We start from the raw sequence: 22,764 nt of genomic DNA, 5'->3' as shown, positions 1-22,764 counted from the left end.
AAGCATTGGCAAATTCAGACCTAAAATGAACTCTGGAAGTCTAATCATCATTTATGTTAGATCATTAGCACGTAGAAATAGACACAGTCTATGAGAGGAGGATAGAAGTTACGATTAAGTCATTTTGACAAAGAATGACAAGAAAAAAAGAAAAAAAAAACCTTTGCTGTTTCAGAAGTATATATTTCTAGGGGAAAAAAAAATAGAAGCGTTTCAGCTTTCAAACTGGGACTTCTTAAAATGACACTTCCTGTAGTTTAGACAACATTACCGCATTACCGTTTATGTTCAACTTGTCACGGCTTTGCACAAATGCTCAATATGAGGGGAAAAAAAAAAAAAAAAAAAAAAAAAAAAAGGAAAAGAAAAAGCACTACCAGAGCTTAAAAGGAAGAGAGGAGAAAAAAAAGACAGCTTATTCCCAGTGCAATCCAGGCTCCTTTTTGTCAGATTTAAAGAATTTTATCCAGTTTTCCCCATTAATCAGCCAATAAAGGGGACCCACATTCTGACAAGAAGCATAAGATAATGTCAACATTATTTGCAAACTGCTACACTACAGTGACAGCCTAATGTTTATTACTGTCAAATTACTGTCATTTTATTAAAAGGACGAAAAGAGCTGGCTTTGCTGAGCACAGCTCTCAGTCCCACTAGACTAGTGAAGCTGCTCCCTCTTCCCCCTTGCTGTTCACTGTGATGGAGCACGGTACAAACATTCCTCTGTACAGACAGCACCATGAACATGCAAGTTAATGAACAATGTAGGGACTTTCAAATACTGTGAAACCTTTTTATCTGAATCATCCTTTGTATTTTGATTTTTTTTCTCTCTTTTGAAATATTAATATTATTATCACTAGAGTTTATTCTCATAATAGCTATTCTCCATGTAGCATTTGTACTGTTAGAGCTACATTCTGCTAGCCTTACACCATTTGAAGAAACATTTTCCTGCTGTGTTAGTTCTGGCTCTTGTGAAGAGGCATGCTTCACAATTTTAGGAAGTATCTCCATGAGGTACTGGCATAAGTTGCCCAGAGAAGCTGTGGATGCTCCATCCCTGGAGTTGTTCAAGGCCAGGTTGGATGAAGCTCTGGATAGCCTGATCCACTGACTGATTTAGAGGTTGGCAATCCTGCCGACAGCAGGGGGGTTAGAATTAGATGAGCTTTGAGGTCCTTTCCTATGCAAGCCATTACATGATTCTATGATAGCCTTCTAGATTTGCATCTATTACTGAAAGAATGTCATATTCTCTTTACCAACAATTTTCCAGTACAAAATGATAACACTTGGTAACAGATCTGGGCTAATTCATCCTGTAGGGTCATATGAAAACACGTTAACATTGTTTTGACAGTGTTAACAAGAGTGTAGTGGAACTGGAAGCTGGAGATGGTAAAATCCAACCTCAGAATCAGTGGTAATTTCCTGGAAGTCTTATTACTAAGAACTGATACAGCGCTTACACAAGGGAAGGAAGGGCAGGTGCTGTCTCCTCATGCCTTCTTAAAAAGGTTTGAGATCCCTTTATTGGGCTTTTAAAAGAATCATTGGATTTGCACTTTTTGAGAGAAAGGACAGATGAGCCTCCTGTGCTGAGTAGCCATGGGCACTAGCAGGAATGGGATCTCTTATGCTGCCCTCAATGCATTTATAACAATATTTTAGCTAATGTATTTATTGCAGTTGAACTTCATGTCAGATTACCACTTATATAGGTCAGAAGAACTTTTTTTCTCCTTCAACTGCATACTTCAAAAAAATAGGAAAAAAGCATCAGAAATACATCTTGTTCTGTTCTTCACTGGTTTGTGTCCACAGAACCAGTCTGCTTGGTGTGACCCTTGCCTCCAATGTTTGCTTTCATATCTAATAATAAGCAGAGTGCAATTAGAGCTGGTTCAAATGAGAGTTAGAATGATTACTTAAAAATTTCAGGACAAAGAAAATAAACTCAGCACGTGCCTCACTACACATACAGTACAGAAAAACATAGAATCATGGAATCATAGAATTGCTCAGATTGGAAAAGACCTTAAAGATCATCAAGTCCAACTGCAACCTAACCAGAATACCCCAACTCTAACAACCTTCCACTAAATCATGTCCCTGACCACCACATAAAAATGGTTTTTAAACACATCCAGGACTGGTGACTCAACTACCTCCCTGGAGAGCCTATTCCAGTGCTTAACAATCCTTTATCTGATATTCAACCTCAACCTCCCCTGGCACAACTTGAGGCCATTTCCCCTCATCCTGTTACCAGTGAGAACAGACCAGCCCTGCTCTACCTGTAAGCACCTTTCAGATATTGGAAGAGAGCAATAAGGTCTTCCTTCAGCCTCCTTTTCCCCAGACTAAACAGCTCCAGTTCCTTCAGTCTCTCCTCATAGGCCATATTCTCCAAACCCTTCACAAGCCTTGTTGCCCTTCTCTGGACCTGCTCAGCACTTCCATGTCCTTTCTGTACTGAAGTGCCCAAAACTGAAATCATTACTCGAGGTGAGGCCTCACCAGTACCGAGTACAGGGCAGGGTGACTTCCCTAGTCCTGCTCACCACACCATTCTTGATACAAGCCAGGATGCCATTGGCCTTCTTGCCCACCTGGGCACATTGCTGGCTCATATTCAGCTGGCTGTCCATCAGTACACCAAGGTCCCTTTCTATCAGCCAGCTTTCCAGCCACTCCTCCCCAAGCCTGTAGCGCTGCCAGGGCTTGTTGTGACCAAAATGCAGGACCTGACACTTGGCCTGTTGAAACTCATACAGTTTGCCTTGGACCATCGATCCAGTCTATCCAGGTCCCTCTGTAGTGCCTTTCTCCCCTCTGGCAGATCAACACTCCCTCCCAACTTGGTGTCATCTGCAAACTTACTGAGGGTGCAGTCAATCCCCTCATCAAGATCATTAATAAAGATGTTAAATAGAAGCAGCCCCAGTACCAAGCACTGGGGACACCGCTCGTGACCAGCCACTCCATTGACCACAACTCTTTGGGTCTGGCCATCCAGCCAGTGTTTCACCCTGCGGAGTGTATGCACATCCAAACCATGGGCAGCCAGCTTCTCCATGAAAATGCTGTGGGGAACAGTGCCAGAGGCTTTACTGAAGTCCAGGTAGACCACATCAACAGCCTTACCTTCATCCACTAAGCAGGTCACCTTGTCATAGAATGAAATTAGGTTTGTCAGAAGGGATCTACCATACATGTTAAATAGCAAGTCCCACAGACACAGACTTTAATATGACAGGTGGAAAAGAGAAAGCATAGAAGTGAGCTGAGGGTTAAGAGAAATTGGCTTTGGCTGTCACTGGAAGATCTGTTCAGAAAGAAGATGAGAAACTCTTTTGCAGGGACAAGAGGAAATGCTTTCAAACTAAAACAGAAGTGATTTAAATTGGACAGAAGGAAAAAAAAAATTACAGTAACAGTGGTGAAGCAGAGGAACAGGTTTCCCAGAGAAATGGTGAATGCTTAATCCGTGGAGATGCTCAAGGTCAGGCTGGATGGATCTGTGAGCAATCTGATCTAACTGTAGGTGTCCTTGTTCATTGCAGGGGATTTGGACTGAGTGACCTTCAAAGGTCCCTTCCAACTCTTCCAACGATTTTATGGTTCTATGATCCTCCAAAATATTCGTAAGTTAAAATACTCTCAACTTCCATTCCAACTGACTGTCCAAACCACACACAAGTCATCCCATAGAGTTTCAGTAGCTAATTTACGGATGAAGCTCACATATGTGGAATCAACCACTGCAAAACCAAAGCAGCAGAGACCTTTTAGATACCTGCAAAACCAAAGCAGGTATCTTGCCTCTTTCCATCACATCCTCAGGCCTATTGCATTCTGACTCAGAGGATCTACACTGTGGAGATGCTAAAAAAGTAAGGTTGGTGAGATAACAGGGCCCATGGAGAAAACAGGATGAAAGAGAATATTTGCAATGGGCTATCTGCATCAAGAAAACTTCTCTGTTGTCTTCATTCCATGCTATGGGAAACTGTCAAGATGGTGTTTCTGCCATCTTGAGGAAAAAGATTATTTTTTATAAGATCTCACTTGCATTGCAGATTGCTTACTTATTGCCTACTTTTACCAAGACGTTTAGGTTAAGTTTTGTTCTGGTGTAAAGTGGGAGTCAGCTTAAAAGATACAGCAGGAATAAGCACAAACTCAAATTTAACTGATTCCAAGAAAAGCCAAGGAGGCACATCTGACAAAACCTGAAGAGTTCTCTTTTTTATCAGTATCAAAAACAAATGATCTCCAGAACACTGAAATTTAACGGCAAATATTTAGTAAGCCTAAAAGCCTGCCTCTTCAAGAGGAGATTGGTGAATTTTTCAGGGGACTGGGGGAGGTGTAAAGAACCAGTCCTCTTCTCAGGGCTATAATAATTTAAGAACTGATATCTCTATCAATATCTGAATTGTTACTCCTAAATTTGCTGGTGTCTGGAAAAAGATTTTGAAGTGAAATAAGGCAGAAGAGTAGGAGCTCTTTCCTCCCAGGGAATTTCACATGCTTGAAGAAAAGCAGTTGGCTTTGCCTTCTGCTGAAATGCAGCTCTCTCTGGGGTACAGAGAAGCAGCTGTGTAACAACACATAGCGATGGCACACAGGAGTGGAAAAATTGCACATGAAAGTACAGTGGGACCAGGAAGTTTGCTAGACAAATTGTGCTGTCATTACCCATTCAGATTATCAGATTATTGGGACAGAGAAGGGGATTAAGTTTCCTATACCACGCGGTCTTTAAACACTCCTGTGTGGCAAAGCTTGAAGTTTGATATCTTATTTGAAGGTTGGCAACTACCACCTCATAGGGCGCTTTGCTTTGATACTGCTGCTCTGCTCCTGCTTACGCTGTACAAGTGTCGTAACTGCTGATATATTTTCACTGAGGAGCAACATTTAGTTACAGACTGAGAATGCTGGTGCTAATAACTTGGGCTGTTTCCAAAAAGGTTAAAAAAAAAATTAAAAAAGAAAGGAAAGGAAAGGCAACAATCCAAATATGTATCAAAAGCTGCACAACCCACTGAGTCAACAGGGACCTGAACTGAGATAATAAATGCCAAGTTCTGGGTGGACATTAGAGGACTTAGCAATAAGCTAATAGGAACAATACATTCATTAAATAACACATTAAATAAGGCAGTGCTGCTCAAAAGAAAGTAAATAATAAATTGCAGTTGGCTAGGGTTTTTTTTTTTGTTGTTTGTTTTTAATATATACTAGGAAACTCTTTGAAAAACAAATTCCTGAGAACGTTGCCTGCTCTTGAGATGTATCCATAGCAGAACAAAAGATCTGCAGGGATGATTAATAAGTAGCTCTGTTTCTCAAGCTCTGATTAACAGCATTCCCACTTACACAATACTCCACTTGAATTAGCAGAATAGGATTGTCAGTGAATGGCACTAATGGGACTGGTAGCAGAGCAGCATAAGGAAGTCAGTTCTTCCCTGCGAGCATATTCTGATTATCAGGAACTTATTTGTAATCATCTCACTTACTGTCTGCATTTGTACAAGCGAGAAGGCAGAAGAGGAAACACAGGCTTCATGTTAAGAGTGATTATTCATTATTAAATTAACTACTATATTAACGACTGCAATTATTTCAACAGCAGTATGTATGGGTTGATAAGGATGTGTCAGCTAACCTCAGACAACCAAAGAAGGGCTCTAGCATAGGAGGAGTGCTCCCACATTCCTTTGGGCAGATCATATCTGGCTGGCCTGTTTTTCCCTTTCATGCACTGCTCTCTCTCACAGCTGTCCATAGAGGAAGCCATAGCAACCACAGGACCAGACTTAAGAGCACTTTATGTGGGTCCAAAACCACCTGAAGCACATAAGCCTTTTTATGAAGCGGAGGAATTTACTTCCCCTGACACTGTAAATACCTTTGAAAACCTCACAGATTCTGATAGCATCCTACAAGAATCAATCAGAGGTGCAATGAACAAAACTGTTCTGATGGTCTTATGCCCGTTGGCTGAGGGAGAAAAAAAGATGTGACTGTTACTGACTTGATGAGAAAAAGCAACAAGAAAACATGCTGTATGTTTTTAACCTTCTTCTTATGTATCTTTATAAAAGGGAAAGAAGTAACGACCTCTTTTGTTTTAGATTGCTCTCAACTACCTTGGCTTGGGAAAAGTTGGACAATTAGCCCAGTGTACTAGGTAATGAAGAACAGAGGAATATTTGAGTGAAGATGCATTTTTCTATACCTTCCACATTTTATTTCAAAATATGTATCTTTGGAAAAAGACTTCGGAATAAGTTTATTTTGAAATGAAATAGTAACTCTGTTCCAAACTCTGAAACAAGTTTTTCTGGAAAAAGTTGAGTTTCTAAAGAACATCAAAATTAAAAAGTTCAATAAAAATAAAAAGACCTACTGGCACATACAGGATTATCCACTGAAAAACTGCACTGACGAAAAATTAAGCTTCTTTTGGCTCTTTTTCTGTATAGTGCATAATGATCTATGTACATTACCTCTTCCTTAACACAATAGAATTTGTAAGTCTGCAAATTCCTCAAATGTTAAGAACCATAGGAATATACAGCCTTAGATTTCCATTAGTGGAAGTGCTGCATGTTTTCTGTTTTTAGTTAAAAGATTTCCTATCCATATTCCAAAGGAGAACTAATCTTATTTATACAGCTCTGGATAACTGGAAAAGTACAATGAAGGCTTTTATTTTCTTTCTATGAGGCATCTAATGGTTATTACTGGAGGCTAGATACTAATATTTTAGCTACTATGTTGAAATAGGAAATATTTTACTTTCTTTGTGCCAAGTTTTTATGCATAGAAATTCAACTACATTTCCTAGTCTCCAGACTTTGCTGTAGCCAATCCCATTTAAATGTTTCCTTTAAGCAGCAGCTAACATTTATACATAACCACAAATTTCCTTTTGTGTGAGTCAATTCAGCCAATGTTGAAGCTAATCCTTCGATTTAAAGTACTTGTGAGCGAAGAAAAGTATGTAGCAGTGTTTAACAGAAGGCTCTGGGAATGAACACTAGGTATGGACACACACAAGCCAAGAAGGCCACGTCACAAGAACATTTGAAATGGCAGTTATCAAAGGATAAATCTTTTCCTGCTAAACCTTGGATGGAAGGAGAGGAGGAAGGTTGGCAATAAATATGGTTATGTACATCTCTCTCACCTACTCCTACTCTGTAAAATCCCCTCTATACTGTGTAGCATACCATATCTTCCACAAATTGCTATGATAGCTGTTTTCTGTGAAATTTTCCAGGTTTCTATTTATTTCCAAACCATATCAATTGCCATTATTTTCAGTGTATCAACAAACCTAGATTTGGAACTGAAATATAAGTGGAAATCACCATGCTTCACTTCAGACATCTAAAGATTAAACATCCAAATGAGTCTAATCACCCACAAAATCATGGGGAAAGAGCCTGTTGCTTTCGGAGGATGAGACACCTGATCCCAATGTACTTCAGTCTCAGGTAAGATGAGTTATCATTTGAGCTAGTTTCTCTTGGTTGCCTGTGACAGGAAATGGGCAACCAGTCTGGAGTTTGCCGTCTGAGTTTGAGATGCATAAATTGTCACAGAAAAACCCTCCAAATTTCTTTTCTTTGACCAAACATACAGAGACTTCTGTTAAAATAACTAAATGCTTTTAAGAAAAAAATTAAAAGCATAATTCATAGTTAACAGTATTTCTAAATGTTTCTTGTATGGGGAACAGCAGCTGTATTCATGCATTAATACCAGTAAATACTGGCTTAATGTGGCTTTTGCTATTTGAAAAAACAGTAAGAGATATGTAGAATTACTGTTTTCTTAAAATACCAAAATAGAGAATTCTTGCTAATAAAATGTATTTTTACCATCTCAAACTTCAGATTATACCCTCCGCTTGCAAATCAGAAAAAGAGAAAAGCTTTCTTGTGATGGTTTGAATTTTTATACAGTCATCACAGATCCACAACTTCAGTTCAGATGCAGTTATTAAATCGTTCAACCTATTCTCCTATGTAGAAAAACACTCAGAAGCTTGTTCTCCTTTATGTAGCTTGCTGCTATGGCTAACCACTCTCTTGTGAGCCTAACTTCTCATTTAAGATTACAGAGCTTTTACAACAGCATTAGTTCTTAGTTTTTTTCCACTACTAGATTAGAGTCATTTAGTACTTTTTATTCTATCCCTGTGCAAGCAATTATAAGCCACAATCAAGCTTTTCAAGTCGCTCACAGTAAGATTTCTTCTGTCCTTTGAATTATTTTTCTGAAAAGCATTTACCAAGTACTTTAAATTATGTACACATGCATGTAAATACTATTCAGGAGTTCATGGTGACCTTTCAATGAGGTACCGATAGTAGCATTACAAACATTATCTGCTTATAACTTTGAAGGCTACCACCAAATGTTAATGAGGTTACTACTGCTGTATGAGGGATGCCAATGCCAGACTAGTTAGTACAGATAGCACAGTTATCAGAGATCCTGCATAGGACCAACGTTTTCCTCTTACAGAAGACCCCTCTGACCTAGGACAGATCACTTCAACTTCTTAACATCAGATATATCTAATTCAAGAGTAAGCCCCGTGGAATCATGTAGGGAATACTGTGTGCAAAAAATACGCTGTTTTGAAGATTAGCAGCCATTACATGGCCTCCCAGTCTGGCTCAGAAAAGCTGTGCACTGGAGCGTAGAGGCTTTCTTCTTCCATTCCAGAGTTGGAAATACAAATGGCTTTTAGTATTTAGATTGCTTTTTTCACTACCTGCTTTTCCACATTCAGAGTTTCCCATTAATTAATATGCTTATTCTAACTTCCATTTTCTCCTGTCTGTAACAAATATAATAAAAAAGCAAATGCAATTGATGATCACCACCACAAAATGTATCAAGAAACTCTTCTGCAATTCCTTACACGTTACAGTTCTTTCAAGAGGAAGAACTGCCAGAGGATCCTCTCTGCTTTCTCAACTTCTACTGAAGTATAATAATCTTAGGGGGTCTCAACTGCTGATAGAACAATGATAGAATAAGTGAATCATGAAGAACTACATACTTGTTAATATGCTGCATAACTGAGAGTGTCATCCCTGGTATATTTTAAATGTCTAATTAAAGCTTCTGTTCAAATCATCATAAGTTAAGAAGCTTAAGTTCAGTAAAAAAGGAAATTATAAACTGAACATGGTTAATTTTTGCATTTGAAAAATGCCAGTCAATAAATCCAAACAACCTCCACAATACACGTAGACAGAATTCACCATAGTTAACGTATACTTGGTCCTCTCATTGGCTTTCAAGCCTGTGATCAACTATGCTGAAGGGTCTAATGAGTTTTTTAAACACTAAATATTTGTATTGCAATATAGACATTGCAAAATCATCTAGTAGAAGCCCAAAGTCCATGAAAAATACATTTAGCAGAGCAATTCTGTAGCAGTCTCTTGACACTGGAGGCGAAAAACTGCATGTATGGATTTATGAGCTGGTAACTGAATTACCAGGAGAATTAGTTTCAGAACACATGCTTCTTTCAGATACTTCCTCAGTGACAGCAGTGACTTCTGTGCACATGGAGTCTGCATCATTTTTCTCATTGAGAGGTACACAGGAAATAGCCACTTCCAAATTATGAAGAAGTAAAAAGGGAACGACTCAGAAACGAGACAGTATCAAATGAAGATGCTTGGTGTGGGAAAAGGGGTCAGATCTTTCACAGGCAGATCAACAGCATTAGCACAAGTTACCACTTTAATCCTTTGCCATAGGAAGCCATGAACAACTGAGTTTGTTTGCCCGAGTCAACATTTGGAGCAGTTCAGAATGTTTTCTGTTGGAAGGGAAAACCACTCTAAGGTCAGTAAAACAACCTTCTCTTTGACTCCACAAAGGGAGGGGACAGCATTTCACTTCAGATGAAATCCTTCTCTCTTGATTTTATGTTATATAAAGATAAGGTCACTTAAGTTACACCAAATTCTTCCAGGCATGATGAACTGTGGATAACTTCAGTTTTGAAAAAGCAGAACCTGACTCCATGGACTGATTCACATGGGATTTCTCTCGAGGCGGTAGGAGCAGAACCACTTTTAGTCAGGAACAGCACAGTAGCTTTCTATCTTGAAATAGCATGAGTTATTTTGATATCTGGATATAAACATTTCTGAGAAATTTTATCCCATACCCTAATTAAATCTGAATTATTTTTATTTCATAAATTACAAGTATGATGAAAGCTGGAAATTTCCAGAAAGTCTCTTCCCTCATTTGCTATTCTTAGTAATGTCACCATTTCATACTCTCTTAATACTTTCCAATAAGGAGACTAAAAAAGAACTATACAGCAAAGCAGCTTTATTTCTGCCCTTGGCTAAAGTTTCTGAACATTTTAAAGATGCAAGCCAACAGAGACGCACTCTCAGCTTCCAGTCGTAGAGACAGACTGCCTGAAGACAAGCACCAATGCACTGCAAACTCATTCAAGGCTGCACAAACATTTATCATCTTAGCAATACGTGCTTTAACACTAACTACCTTCAATAATTTCCTTTACCATAGGGGCTTTTTTTCCCCACTAAGTAAAATACAGCTGTCTTGGAAAAAAAATTGCTGAGCTAGTGAAAAGTAATTCTCAGTGCCTTCAACCAATTAATCTTCTTCATAAACCTGAAGTCAAAGATGCTCTTTATTTTTATTGTGCATTTGCTCAGCTCTGACAGCAGTAAGGTTGTTGGACATCAGTTACTTGGCAATTTTACCACCCAAGGTACCATTTATCGGCATATTAAATACACTTTTAACTTTTATAACTATTTATTTTCATCTGTAAAGTTTCCATTCTCTTACTCAGAAGGATGAGGAGTTCCACCTTGAAAAGCACACTCAGCAATGTTTTTTAGGAAGATGGGTAACCAAGGTTTGATCCAACTCATCCAGTTACAGGTTGTTTCCAAAATGTATGTACCTAAATGTGGTAAGACCAGTATCATTAGACACGGAAATACACCACTGGAAAGACCAGGATGCAGACTGAAGCTGGAGGCTTATGTCCTTGCTCCAAACCTTTAGGTAATGCAATGTTATGACCTCATAAAAAAGAACCGTAGGGGCTGCTGTATCACAGTAAAGGTGGGATTCATCAATGACTGCATAGGTAGGATAGACCCTTCCTTCCAACACCCATATAGGGTCTTGAGGTGAATGACAAAACACTCCTCTCTTGCAACATGACCAAGATTTCACTCAAAAGAGATCACAAAAACCTCCTGATTGCACTTACTAAGAATAAAACCCAACAGTAATGAAGATCAAGACTCACAGCACAAGTTTTTAGTAGAATCAAGCAAATTGCTTTTAATTCAGGATAGCCTGCAGTCAGCCAACTTTCATTTGACCCTATCAGTTTCCATGTTAGGTTACTCAGTAATTACATATTTGTACGTATTGTACATTTTGTATACATATCAAAATTACTGGCAATGCTAGATAGGTTTGATAGTGCCGTATTTTAAAATAAGTCATACTGGCAAAACATTTCAGTATCAGTGTTAGGAAACTCACTCTGGAATGAATACCTTACTCATTAAATAGTTCATATTATTCCTCAAATGAGATCGTACCAGTAATCCTACTGTCCAGTCCAAACTGCAGCAAGTGAAATTACATTCTGCTTATCAAAGCTCCAGCTCCCCACCCTCCTCCAAGATCTACAGATAATTTTTATCCTTGGCAGCACTTAAAATGTTAGGTGCTGTTCCACACTGGAGGCTCCTGTCTGTCAGTGTGAAGAGAAGCCATTACAATCCATCTCTGGAGCTTACTCAAATGTTTTTGGAGTTTGCTTTTAAAGTATGTTATTTATTTACTATTTACTTATTGCTTGCTCTGGAAAACACTGCAAAAATGCAGTTGTAATATAGTGAGAGATGATGGCAGGGAAATTCTTTCCCAACATTGAGAGTAACTGGTAAAATCAACTTAAATATTCAAACGTTGGAAATAGACTTTTTTTCACTATACTCAGAGTAATCAGAGGTGTTCCCTCTGCCCTCCCCCCCCCCCCATTTATTACTCAAGACATTTGCATCAGTGTAAATGTTAACATGAAATCTTAATATTCCCTGGATCCCCAACAAATTTCCAATGCATTCATCAATAGTCAGTATCAGAAAATAATACATGCTGCAGACAAGCCACTTGGTGTAAAGATTTTACCTAACATTGTTCATTCAAAGTAAATTAGGCCTAAGATGTAGTTTTTGGTGTAATGAGACTCAGTGAATGCAAGAAAAATACATCTGATGGACGTATAACAAGAATGGGACACTCGTTTTTTTCCCCTAAATATTACTTGCAAAGCACAAGGACTTGAATTATCAGGATTTTATTTGTTACAAATTATCACAACCACAACTGAAATAGAGCAGAAAGCATTGAGTAAACAGAACTGTAAGATACAAGATTAATCAAAGTGTAAAAGCCTCATTCAGGACTACTACTAGAAAACCAGTGATTGCATACCAGAGAAAACAATTCTATGCAAACACCAAGTGAAAGAGAATAAGCAGCATAATACAACTGACAGGAATTAAAATACCATGTTATACAAGTTTCTGAAGGAAACTGGATTATCACTACTACTTATGAGTTTTGTTTGGTGTTTTGTGTTTAGCTAATACATAAAGTTCCAGAACAAACACTGATCCTCCATTTAATTTATCCATGTTGTTCATATATCAGGCAATCTATTTCCAAAAGCATATTTAAAGTCTAGTCATGAGAATTCACACGCGCTTCAAGTTGCTGCGTAAGGCTAAGAGTCACTAAAGGAATGTGAAGTTGCATTATTGCTTTGTAACAGGAACTTAAATGAAAATTCTTTATTGAGCTCCAAGTAGAACATTTTGAGTCACTAAACAAATAAGGGTTCATATATACAATTATTTTAAAAAGTATATAACATTATACACTTTAAGGCTTTAATACAAGAAATACAGAAACAGAGTTTTCATACTCCGAAGCCTGTCTCATTGTTGCCTAGGCACATGGACAAGTACAATGTTCTAAGCAGTCAGTAGTTAACATGGCAGAAGTTCCTGAAAAAGAGAAAAACAGAATTTATTTGTACACAGCCTGAGAGTAGTAACTACTAGTTTTCTGAAGACTGTCAGATTACAAGCAGGAGGATCAGGCAATAATGTGTACAATAAATATACACAGACTTAGGGAAACCACTGCAAAGACTGCTGTCACTGAATTCAGTGCAAGTGTGATAATAGGTTCAATAAAGGCAAATAATTGTGTCACTATAATCGTATTATTTGACCAATAACAAAGCAACTGACCTGTGCAAGAACATAAAATCCTACTAGAATGAATCAAGCAACATTTATTCGTTCATTTAGTTTTGCCTTAATAAAAGAAAGGCTGCCTTTTCTCCCCTTCACTTTGTCTTAGGCCCCTTTTTAGATTACATTTCTATTTGTTCAAAACTTAACAGATTACATTTCATGGATTAGCCCAAAATTAGTCCAAAAAAATAAAAAAAATGCAACAGCTCAATATAATACTAGTGCATGTTATCTCACAAAGTGTCAAGAAAAATTTCATACCACAAGTTTGCAGTTTCTACAAATATGCAGAATTTTAGTTTTAAGTGATGTAAACAAATTTTCATAGGAGAAATAAAATCTATCAAAGTGAAGCATGAAAGAAGGAAGACTTACTGTATTTACCATTCTAACTACCATTCTGCCCTACATATGTATACTTTTTTTCTTAAAAGAATTTTTGAAATTGTCTTCTCATCAGTAGAGCAAATAAAAAAGGACTGAAATGGTCAGCTTTCCTGTCAAGGTGGGACATGTATACCAAATGGGAGCACCACATGGCTGAGGATTATTACATCTCCTGTCAGATGCAGATATGGCACAAGACCAAGGCTGATATTTCTGACTACAGAATGAGTGTGTGCCTTTCCTCATGAGATTAGTTTACAGATGCGACTGGCAATATCCAATCATGTGCCATCACATTACACAGTGGTGGCTGCAAATGTCCTCTGAGTGTTTTCACAGGGACACCTGATTATTATTTTTATTTTTCCCTCCAAACAGAACGAAGAAAATTAAGGTTTACAGAACTTGAGGACTGTATAGCAGAGAAACTGAACACGTTCATCCTTCATACTAACAAAGGATAACATCAAAAAATGCAACTTGCATAAGCATTCCAGAAGGTTGAATTCACTTCTGATTCACTGGTTCACCTACTCACCAAGCCCAACCACTAGCCATTTTAGCTTTAAGCCATACAGTTTCATCGTATATGCAAATGAATACTTAATGATTTACATGAAACATCATTATCTTTCAGCAGATAAAGAGGGGCTAAGAATGAAGGGGACAGATCTTTAGCAGGATCTGCTGTAATACAATAAAGATAAATGGTTTCAAACTAAAAGAGGGGAGATTTAGATTGGATGTAAGGAAGAAGGTCTTTTACAATAAGGGTAGTGAAGCACTGTAACAGATTGCCCAGAAATGTGGTGGATGCTCCACTCAAGGTCAAGCTGGACAGGGCTACAAGCAACCTTATCTAGCTGTAGGTATCCCTGTTCACTACAGGGGAATTGGACTAGATAACCTTCAAGGGTCCCTTCAAACTCAAACAATTTAATGATTATATGGTGTTGAAAGTGTCAATAGAGATTTAAACAATTTTACTCTGTGTTTTTTAAAAAGATGTTCCGCTTTGCTGCTTCTAGCAGCTACTTTTTCTCTCAGTTATAGAATCTTTGCTCTTCGAACCCATTCAGCAGAAATCTTCTCCAAGCTTTCCTAACCTTTATAAGGTCCTCTACTTCAAATCTTCGCAGTAATCTCAAAATTGTTCTAAAAGCATATTTGTATGTACAAAAAAATCCTTTAGCTTGTGACAGTTGCCTCCTAAATATACTATGCAATACAATGTATAAAATATTTTAAGTATGGAGCTGTAAGTCATGTCCTCTACAGGCAATGAGTGCGTGGGGTTAGCAGTAAGAATAACTGGTCCAACTAGGAAGCAAAGAGAATATCTGTGCAGAATAGTTCAATTATTTCTTACTTTATGTACTGGATTTATCAGAAACAGCACAGCTAGCTATTCTGTAGCTAATGTTTCTCAGTGACTTGCTCTCCATTTGTGCCAAAATTCACTTTGCTTCTTGTGCAGAAATGCTCACCTTTAAATCTTTTTACAAAATGCTTTATTCAGCTTTATAAAACCACTTTAGACAAGCCTGCTGACCAGATCAGGATTTTAAGTTCCCATTTGAACGTCAGTAGCATAAAATTACATTCACTTTCACTCACTTTCTCCTTTGATGAAGTTCTTAATTAGCTGAAACGCTATCAAAGGTAAATATACCTTTCATTTCCCAGTCTCAGATACATTTACACAATAAGCAAACAGCCAGAGGACAGTGTCTGTCTGCACACCAGTACAGTTTAAGATCCTGTTTAATGACAATTTAAAATCATGCCTTTTCCCAGAGGAATTGAAAATGGCCAGTGATTTTGATTGTATTCTATTTCAGTACCTTTAACAATTATGTAATTAATTACGTATAAAAAATTAAGGACCCGATCAGAAGCTCCATTATTTATCTAATAACTTCAGAGATGAGCGAAGGTACCTACCAAAGCATCAGAAGATTAAGGTTTTTGTTTTTGTCTTGGCTGTCCAAGGAGTTGAGTTTCCTGACAAGAGAAAAAAAAACATTTTACTAAATCTGAAATATTTTCAAGTAAAAAATAAACAATATAAATTGAACTATAATAGAAACTTAATGATTAACAAAGCTTCAGATAACATTTGCAATGTTTAAGTTACTAGAATTTATGGAAAAATAATATATTACAAACTACTGGTTATGAGGTTTTACAGTTGTTTAATAGGGAATAGTTTGTCCACATTTAACTATCTAAGCTAAGGATTTTAGATTACTAACACAAATTAAACGTTTTAAAATGAGAATTTAGGTGTTCTTGAAACCTTTCCTACATTCTAAAATGAAACCTTCTAAGTTGTAGTCTCCCTGTTTTTATTGGTTAAACTAAAATAAATTAGTGAGATTAAAATCTTATTGGATTTATTTACCTTTGCAAATGAAGACCGTTTTAAGGGTTACACATCCTCTGCCTCTGACGAAAGCGACCTCAATTAGTCAAGTCAGAAAGTCTTTAAAAGCTTTGTGTTTATTGCTTCCAGCACGGAGCGAGGTGGTCATTAACGTACCAAAATTCTCATAAAAATTCCAAAGTTGCACTAGTGAAAAAACGCTCAACAAGGTGAAAACTAGTCACATCGTTTTCAGAAAATTCATTAGCTATTTTAACCCATTTTTTACAAAAATATTTTGATCTAATGTGGCACTCAAGCAGATCCATACCATTTGGATACTTTAAACAGCATTTATATCTACTGTGAGTATATGAAGGTACATTTAGGTTTATACCTTGTTTTAAAAAAAAAGTTGTGCCATGTTTAATATAAGCCTTTTATGCTGATTGCTGTTAAATGGATTTCTCCCTGTTTACTACTATTTATGAAGTTTTATTATAAGATAGAGCATAAAATTAATCTCACACACACTGATTTTCTTTCAAAAGTTTATTTAGTATCAAGCAAGGGTAAAACTTTGCTTAACACTACAGAACATTTCAAGACTTGAGTTACAAAATACCACATTATTTGCATTTGTAATTTGCTTCCCTTTTTACGCATGTTTGCAAAGAGAAAAAAACTAGCAAATGGCCGAAAATAAAAACTAAAAACTAAGTTGTTGAAAACCTTTAAAATAAAAGGTTACGCTTATGTTAAAAGAACAGACTAACATATTTAGTAAACCTAGTTTAACACTAGTTAATCAAAGGTTATTTTTTTGATCACCTATTTTTCAAATACAGTTTGGAAATAACAAAGTTCCTTGTTTTACATATCTTTCTGTCCAGGTTGTTCTTTCAACAAAATATTTTAAGCTCAGTCCATCCATTCAGATTTTTAAGCGCTTTGATTTAATAAAAAGGGATTGTTCATAGAAAAAATTACTTTGAACAGTATACAGGACTGGTGGAGATTGGATATTTCACAACATCAGACAGTACAATCAGTATCTGGCATATGGCTGGTCTCTGTAGACTCCTTTTGTCGTCCTTGCCGAAGGTGCCTTGTGTCTCGAGTTGGTCCATTCTTCTTGTCCTACAAGAGGAGAAAACACAGTTAGACCTCTTCCAGTATTTTCCAATGCTGCACTTTTTTCTTAATTGCGAATTCAACAGAAATGCTATTTACTGAAACCAAGGTATACAAATGGAAGTTTAACACCTGGTCAAAAAAAAAAGTGGATGGAACAGATCTGAATGAGCTAGCTTAGTCTTTCAGCTAACAACAGCACACAGTGTGACAAAACTTAAGGTGAAAAGATCCAAGATTCTGGCATTCAGCTAAGCCTCCATAGTGCAAAGGTAAAAAATGCCAGGTACGTTAACAGACTAATGATTACACTAGAAGGAAATAACTGAAGAATATGAGTTACATGTAAGTAACTCAGAAATAAATTTATTTTGATCAATACGAATTTAGGCTTAATTCATATATGCAATCTAATAGTGAAAAGCCACAACTTCACTGCAAACACTTGTGGCTTTTAAAAATTTTGAGACAACTGACTTCATTGAACACTCACTTCCTTTAACTGGCAAGGAGTATGATGGTAGGTTATAAAATTAAGGAGCAAGATACATCACATGTTGGAATTCTGACAGCAAAATAACTTTGTCAAAAATGTGTGCTATAGTTAATGCTTCATATTTTCATATGCCATTTTCATGGTCATAGATATTAAGAAAAAATAGCAACACATCTTATTAAATGAAAATCAGAAGGCAATGTCAGGCATTCATAACAAGAGGAAGATTCAGGACCAAGTGCAGAGTTTAACAAAACATGACTTAGGTATGCTCTAAAATGTAAGCACAAGTCAGAGTACCACATAATCCCCGAAAAAAAAGAAATCCCAAAAGCAACCATACACCTTCTAGACCTGTATTCTGAGAACTGCTCTGCACTAAGCATAAAGGTGTACACTTGAATCCAGTGCTATCCAGAAACTAAATGTGAAATCTAAATGGCTAGATACAGTAATCTGAAATGTTCAAGTCAATAGAACAAAAATATTACAGTCAACAAAGAACCCACTGTACTTCTTTGAATGATAAAACAACTTCCTCTGATGGCAGATATCTGCCGTCAGCTGACACAATTAAGAAATCAATAATTTCAAGAGTACAATTTCATCATCTCTTCATAATAGTCTAATTCCAGCTGTTTTATTGAAAAACAAAAAAAGGGGAGGTTACCTGCAGTGCCTAGGCTACATATCACACTGAGGTGTGAACATTTGGACTAATAAGTAAAAGATGCAAGTTCAAATTTCACTGTAAGACTAGAAGAAATAAAATTTACTTTAGCCATTAGGCAAAGAATTTACTTTAATGAAAAAATAAAGATTTCACTTACATACATCTGTCTATCAATACCAAATGAAAGTGATGTGGGATAAAGAAATTTCAAATTGGTACCTCTTTTGATGAACTGATTTTTCTCTTAAGCAAAAAGAACTAGATTAATCAGGTGATATTGTAGAAACTATCATTAGGTATATTTATAGAATCGTAGAATGGTTTGGATTGCAAGGGATCTTTTTGATCAGCTAGTTCCAATCCCCCTGCTATAGGCAGGGACATCTCTCTTTAGACCAGCTTTATCAAGACAAGGATCTTGGTTGAGGTAATTTATGCTTCCACAGGAAATGTTTTAAAATATAATTAAAGAAATACTCACGAAATTCTTTTAAGTTCTAAAATCCTGTGACATGCACGACTCAGAATCACAACTCTCATACTATGCACTAGCAATCCTCAAATGTATGATATTTGAATGATCTAGATTTTAATTTCTCTGATCTCTAGCCAGAGATTTAATATTTATCCCTTAAGCAAAGGTGCCTTTTAACATGCTTTATGCCTCTAATCCATAACAGATTCCTTTAATTAAACCTGTCACTACCACACTTCTACCTCAAAAAATGTGATCTTTACTACTGGCATATGGTTTTTGCTTCATTACACATTGTTTTGTCTCTGGATGAGTAACTCCCTGCCCTCATGTCTATTAGCCACCTAAAGTACTTCCACAACCTTTACCTAATGACTCTGCTTGATTTCACAGGACTGATGCACGACAATGAAATAATGCAAAAAGAGCATAGAAGTTTTAAATGCATTTGGTTCGGCTCTGTGTCAGAGAAGTTCAGCATATTCTTTGCTGGTACTGAGTTCACCATCAGATATGCCGTACTAGAATCATTTACTTTCAGCAGCAAATATCTGTTGAACGAAGGACAAACAAGGCCTTTTTTTTAGTTTAAATCTCACTGAATGAGACATGAAAATGATTATATATTTGCATTTGCAAATATATTTGCAGCACAATTTAGACTGTTCTCTTTTAGTTTGTTTCTTTGATTTCAGATTCACATGAGTACACTAGCTAATAGACCACAGAAGCCTCCTGCAGTGTTCACATGTCCACATGTGGACAGTACAGGAATTCCTAGCAGCTGTTAGCCACTTGTTAGCCACTGCAGAACTGAAGTCTGCCTTACGGAAATTCTGCATCTTTGATTATATTATTTTTTCAGACATCTTTACTACTGTAGTCACTCAGCTCAAAGCTACTCACCATATGATTCATATGTTTCTTCACTCAGCCCATGGCCGTAGTCATAGTAATCAGCTCCACTGTACAGCAGGGAAGCAGGAAGGAAAATAAGAAATAAAGCAGTTAGATTTTTTTAAGAAACAGTGCTTACCATTACACTTTCTGACTTCAAAAAGGAGAATCTAGCAGGTAGATGTGTCCCAAGCTAAAGAAACTAAGTATTCAAGTGACAATGCAGCTAAAAGGTTCTCACTGTTCACTAATGAGAAGGAAAACCAAAACACATTTACATTTGTTTAGGTTGATTTTGTCCATCACTGAGACCCTAGCCCACAGTGCAAAATGTTACACGAGAATTTTACATTTATCATTACACCTACAGATGGGAAAGCTGAAAAACTTAACAGTGCCAAAGATTATCAGGTAATGTTCTGGAACTAATTCCTTTGCTATCATTGTCTACTACCTAGTGGTTTGAATCTTTGAATTCAAAGAAAAAAAAACAAAAACCAATAAAGGATAAGTGAGGGTTATACATCTCCTACATGTTTGCAGAGTTCAGCATCTTCAAAACAAGACAGATGTGCACAAATGCAAAGGCTATCACTTGAACAAATAGAAAAGAAATAATAATCAGAATTTCAAAGCTTAAAAAAGGACTCTGCAGTCATTAGTATTCAAAAATTTGTATGAATACTATAACGATGGACTAAAACAGTCTTCCATTTCATAATGATATTTTCTATTCACAGTAAGATCACTGAATGGAACCTAGAGAACAAGCACGACTAAAAGTGATATTTCCATCATCCTTTCATATTTTGTATAATTGTAGCTATGTATAGGTTGTTATATACAGGACATTAAAAATAAGTGTCTCATTTTCTTTTCTTTTCTTTCTAGTCACAGGCAGAGCACAAAGATGATAATTGGAAAATATATACTCCACAAGCTGATGTCACCAGATCTTTACCTGCTCGGTAAAGAAATACTTGTGAAATATGATCACTAACAAGAAATTGCAAATACTGACAAAGCATTTCCAAAATTAGATGGATTGCTAACAAAATAAAAACCAGAGTGAAAAGGCAATTTATAGAGCCCTAACATGAACTTGCAGATAGAACATTATAATACAAATAATTCCTAAGTCACAAACACTTCTAAGCTGAACAAGATCACTTTGGTTTTTGACTAGCAAGTTCTGGATTCCAGAAAATAATCTAAACCAAATACAGTAAAGCCCTGATGTGTGCAAATACGTATCTGAAAACTGTAGCTGAGTGCTTTTTAATTGTGAATGTAAAACTTCCTGAACAAAAGCGTTAACAGTGTTAACAGTGCGCTATGAAAACCCACACAATATATCTGTATCCAACCGAAATATTGTACGTGTTTGTCAGCCCGTGTGATATACAACACAGAAATAAGGTCAAAGTTTGAAGCCTAACATATAACATAATCTTTTCCTGCAGCAGCCAGTGATAGAACAGTCTTAATTCTGACAACCAACCTGAAATTGACGTGCACTATCCCTCCACACAGTACGTGATTATTTATTTTAAAACTGTCAAGCTTAGAGGCCTGTAGCAGCTGAGCCCTATTCCCGTATCTGTCAATCCTGTCAGAATGACTTCAGCAGGGTTTCATTTCATAGACTTAAATATCTATTAAACAAAAAGTGACTCATTTTATATTATGTAAACTGCAAAACAAACAAACATCTGAAAATCTTCTGCTTGCACTAAAAGGATATCATGACTTATCCATATTAATCGTCTGATCCTTCAAAATTAATAATCTACATAAAAATAGAAATAACAATAGGAAGGAGAAATTGCCCTTGAGTGAAATGCAATACTTCTTCCTTCAATTTTTCCCTCTTAGTGAGGAAATCCAGCTTTTTTTTTTTTCCTTAAAAAAAGAAAAATCTCCGTTTTACACATGGATATCAGAATTAATTTTGGAACTGATGGAAGGCAGAGCGTTTTCAGAAAACAACTGAGGAAAACTTCCAAGCAGAAAAGGTGTTTTGTTTTAAGAGTAGCTTCATAAATGTCACCTTTGTCCTACAGAATCACACACAACAACAATGTAAAAAGAACAAGTAAGGATCTTTTTAGCTAGAGGTCCTACATGACAAACCCTGACTGGTAGAATCGTATCTGAGCAGAACTTTTCCATAAGGACAAGCCTCTTTCTATCCCCCCCTCAGATCTTCATGCACAGCTGCCACTGATATCAAAATCCATCTGTCAACAGCAAACAGGAATATGCATGTCCTAAGTATTACTGCCAAGACAACGATCATCTTAGCGAAGCTTCTCATCTCCACAACTGTCTTGAACATTAAGTTGAGTATATGTTCTTAATGCTTTTGTGGATCATTAAAATAGATTCTGTAACCTAGTTTATAAAAGGGTAGCATGAAACCAGGACATCAAGAGAAGATTGAAGTCCTTTCTCAGATCTTACAGATATATTTTTTACTTACTGCACAGCTATAATATTTCTTGGTGGATGTTTCTTTGGCTCGTGTTCTCAGCCTGCACCTCAACTTATATCTAATACAGAAAGCAGTTGAGACCTATTCATGCATTTTTATAAAATACAAGAAAATGATGCAATCACTCCTAAACTACATCCCATTTTAATCTCATAATACAAATAGCAAATCTATTTCCTATAATCCAAAAAGATGACCACAGTGCCCTCTCAAGGATTCTCTTAGCTATCACTGTTTAGAAATTATTTTTTTACGGCAAGAATTGTAATATTTTTTACTTGTGTTGAAGAACAGTGAAATGCCTTTATAAACATCTGCATTTTGAAGCTACCCACCAGGCACAAAACTAGGTCTATGTATTTCTAGCAGAACTGTTTTTCCTTAAAGCAAACAGTTTTACCACATGGAATGTCTGGTTACTGGTATCCATAAACTCATTCAAGTAGTTT

The 22,764-nt window shown here is 36.7% G+C and overlaps 1 protein-coding gene and 1 long non-coding RNA gene across 3 annotated transcripts in view; both read right to left on the bottom strand.

The window, feature by feature from the left end:
* Nucleotides 1-12,472: 12,472 nt before the first annotated feature.
* Nucleotides 12,473-16,408, bottom strand: LOC122179251. The gene is made up of 3 exons (XR_006178610.1): nt 16,186-16,408; nt 15,726-15,785; nt 12,473-13,139 (listed from the first exon to the last, which is right to left on the bottom strand). It is a non-coding gene; the product is annotated as an uncharacterized LOC122179251 (long non-coding RNA).
* Nucleotides 16,409-16,713: 305 nt separating this feature from the next.
* The window catches only part of KHDRBS3 (KH RNA binding domain containing, signal transduction associated 3), a 75,983-nt gene continuing 69,932 nt past the window's right edge, over nt 16,714-22,764 (bottom strand). Inside the window, exons 9-10 of one of the 2 annotated variants that reach the window (XM_042869299.1) lie at nt 19,831-19,889; nt 16,714-17,286 (exon numbers count right to left, since the gene is read on the bottom strand). In XM_042869299.1, coding sequence (XP_042725233.1) covers nt 17,195-17,286; nt 19,831-19,889 — 151 coding nt within the window. In that variant the 3' untranslated portion in view covers nt 16,714-17,194. The remainder of the gene's footprint in view (nt 17,287-19,830; nt 19,890-22,764) is intronic. The other variant, XM_042869300.1, reaches the window with a different exon arrangement.

The sequence above is a fragment of the Lagopus leucura genome, unplaced genomic scaffold (genome assembly GCF_019238085.1).
Source record: "Lagopus leucura isolate 7727_CA_CO unplaced genomic scaffold, USGS_WTPT01 Super-Scaffold_100002, whole genome shotgun sequence".
Taxonomy (NCBI): domain Eukaryota; kingdom Metazoa; phylum Chordata; class Aves; order Galliformes; family Phasianidae; genus Lagopus; species Lagopus leucura.
The sequence above is the reverse complement of the archived record's forward strand: the minus strand, read 5'-3'. Positions and strand labels throughout refer to the sequence as shown.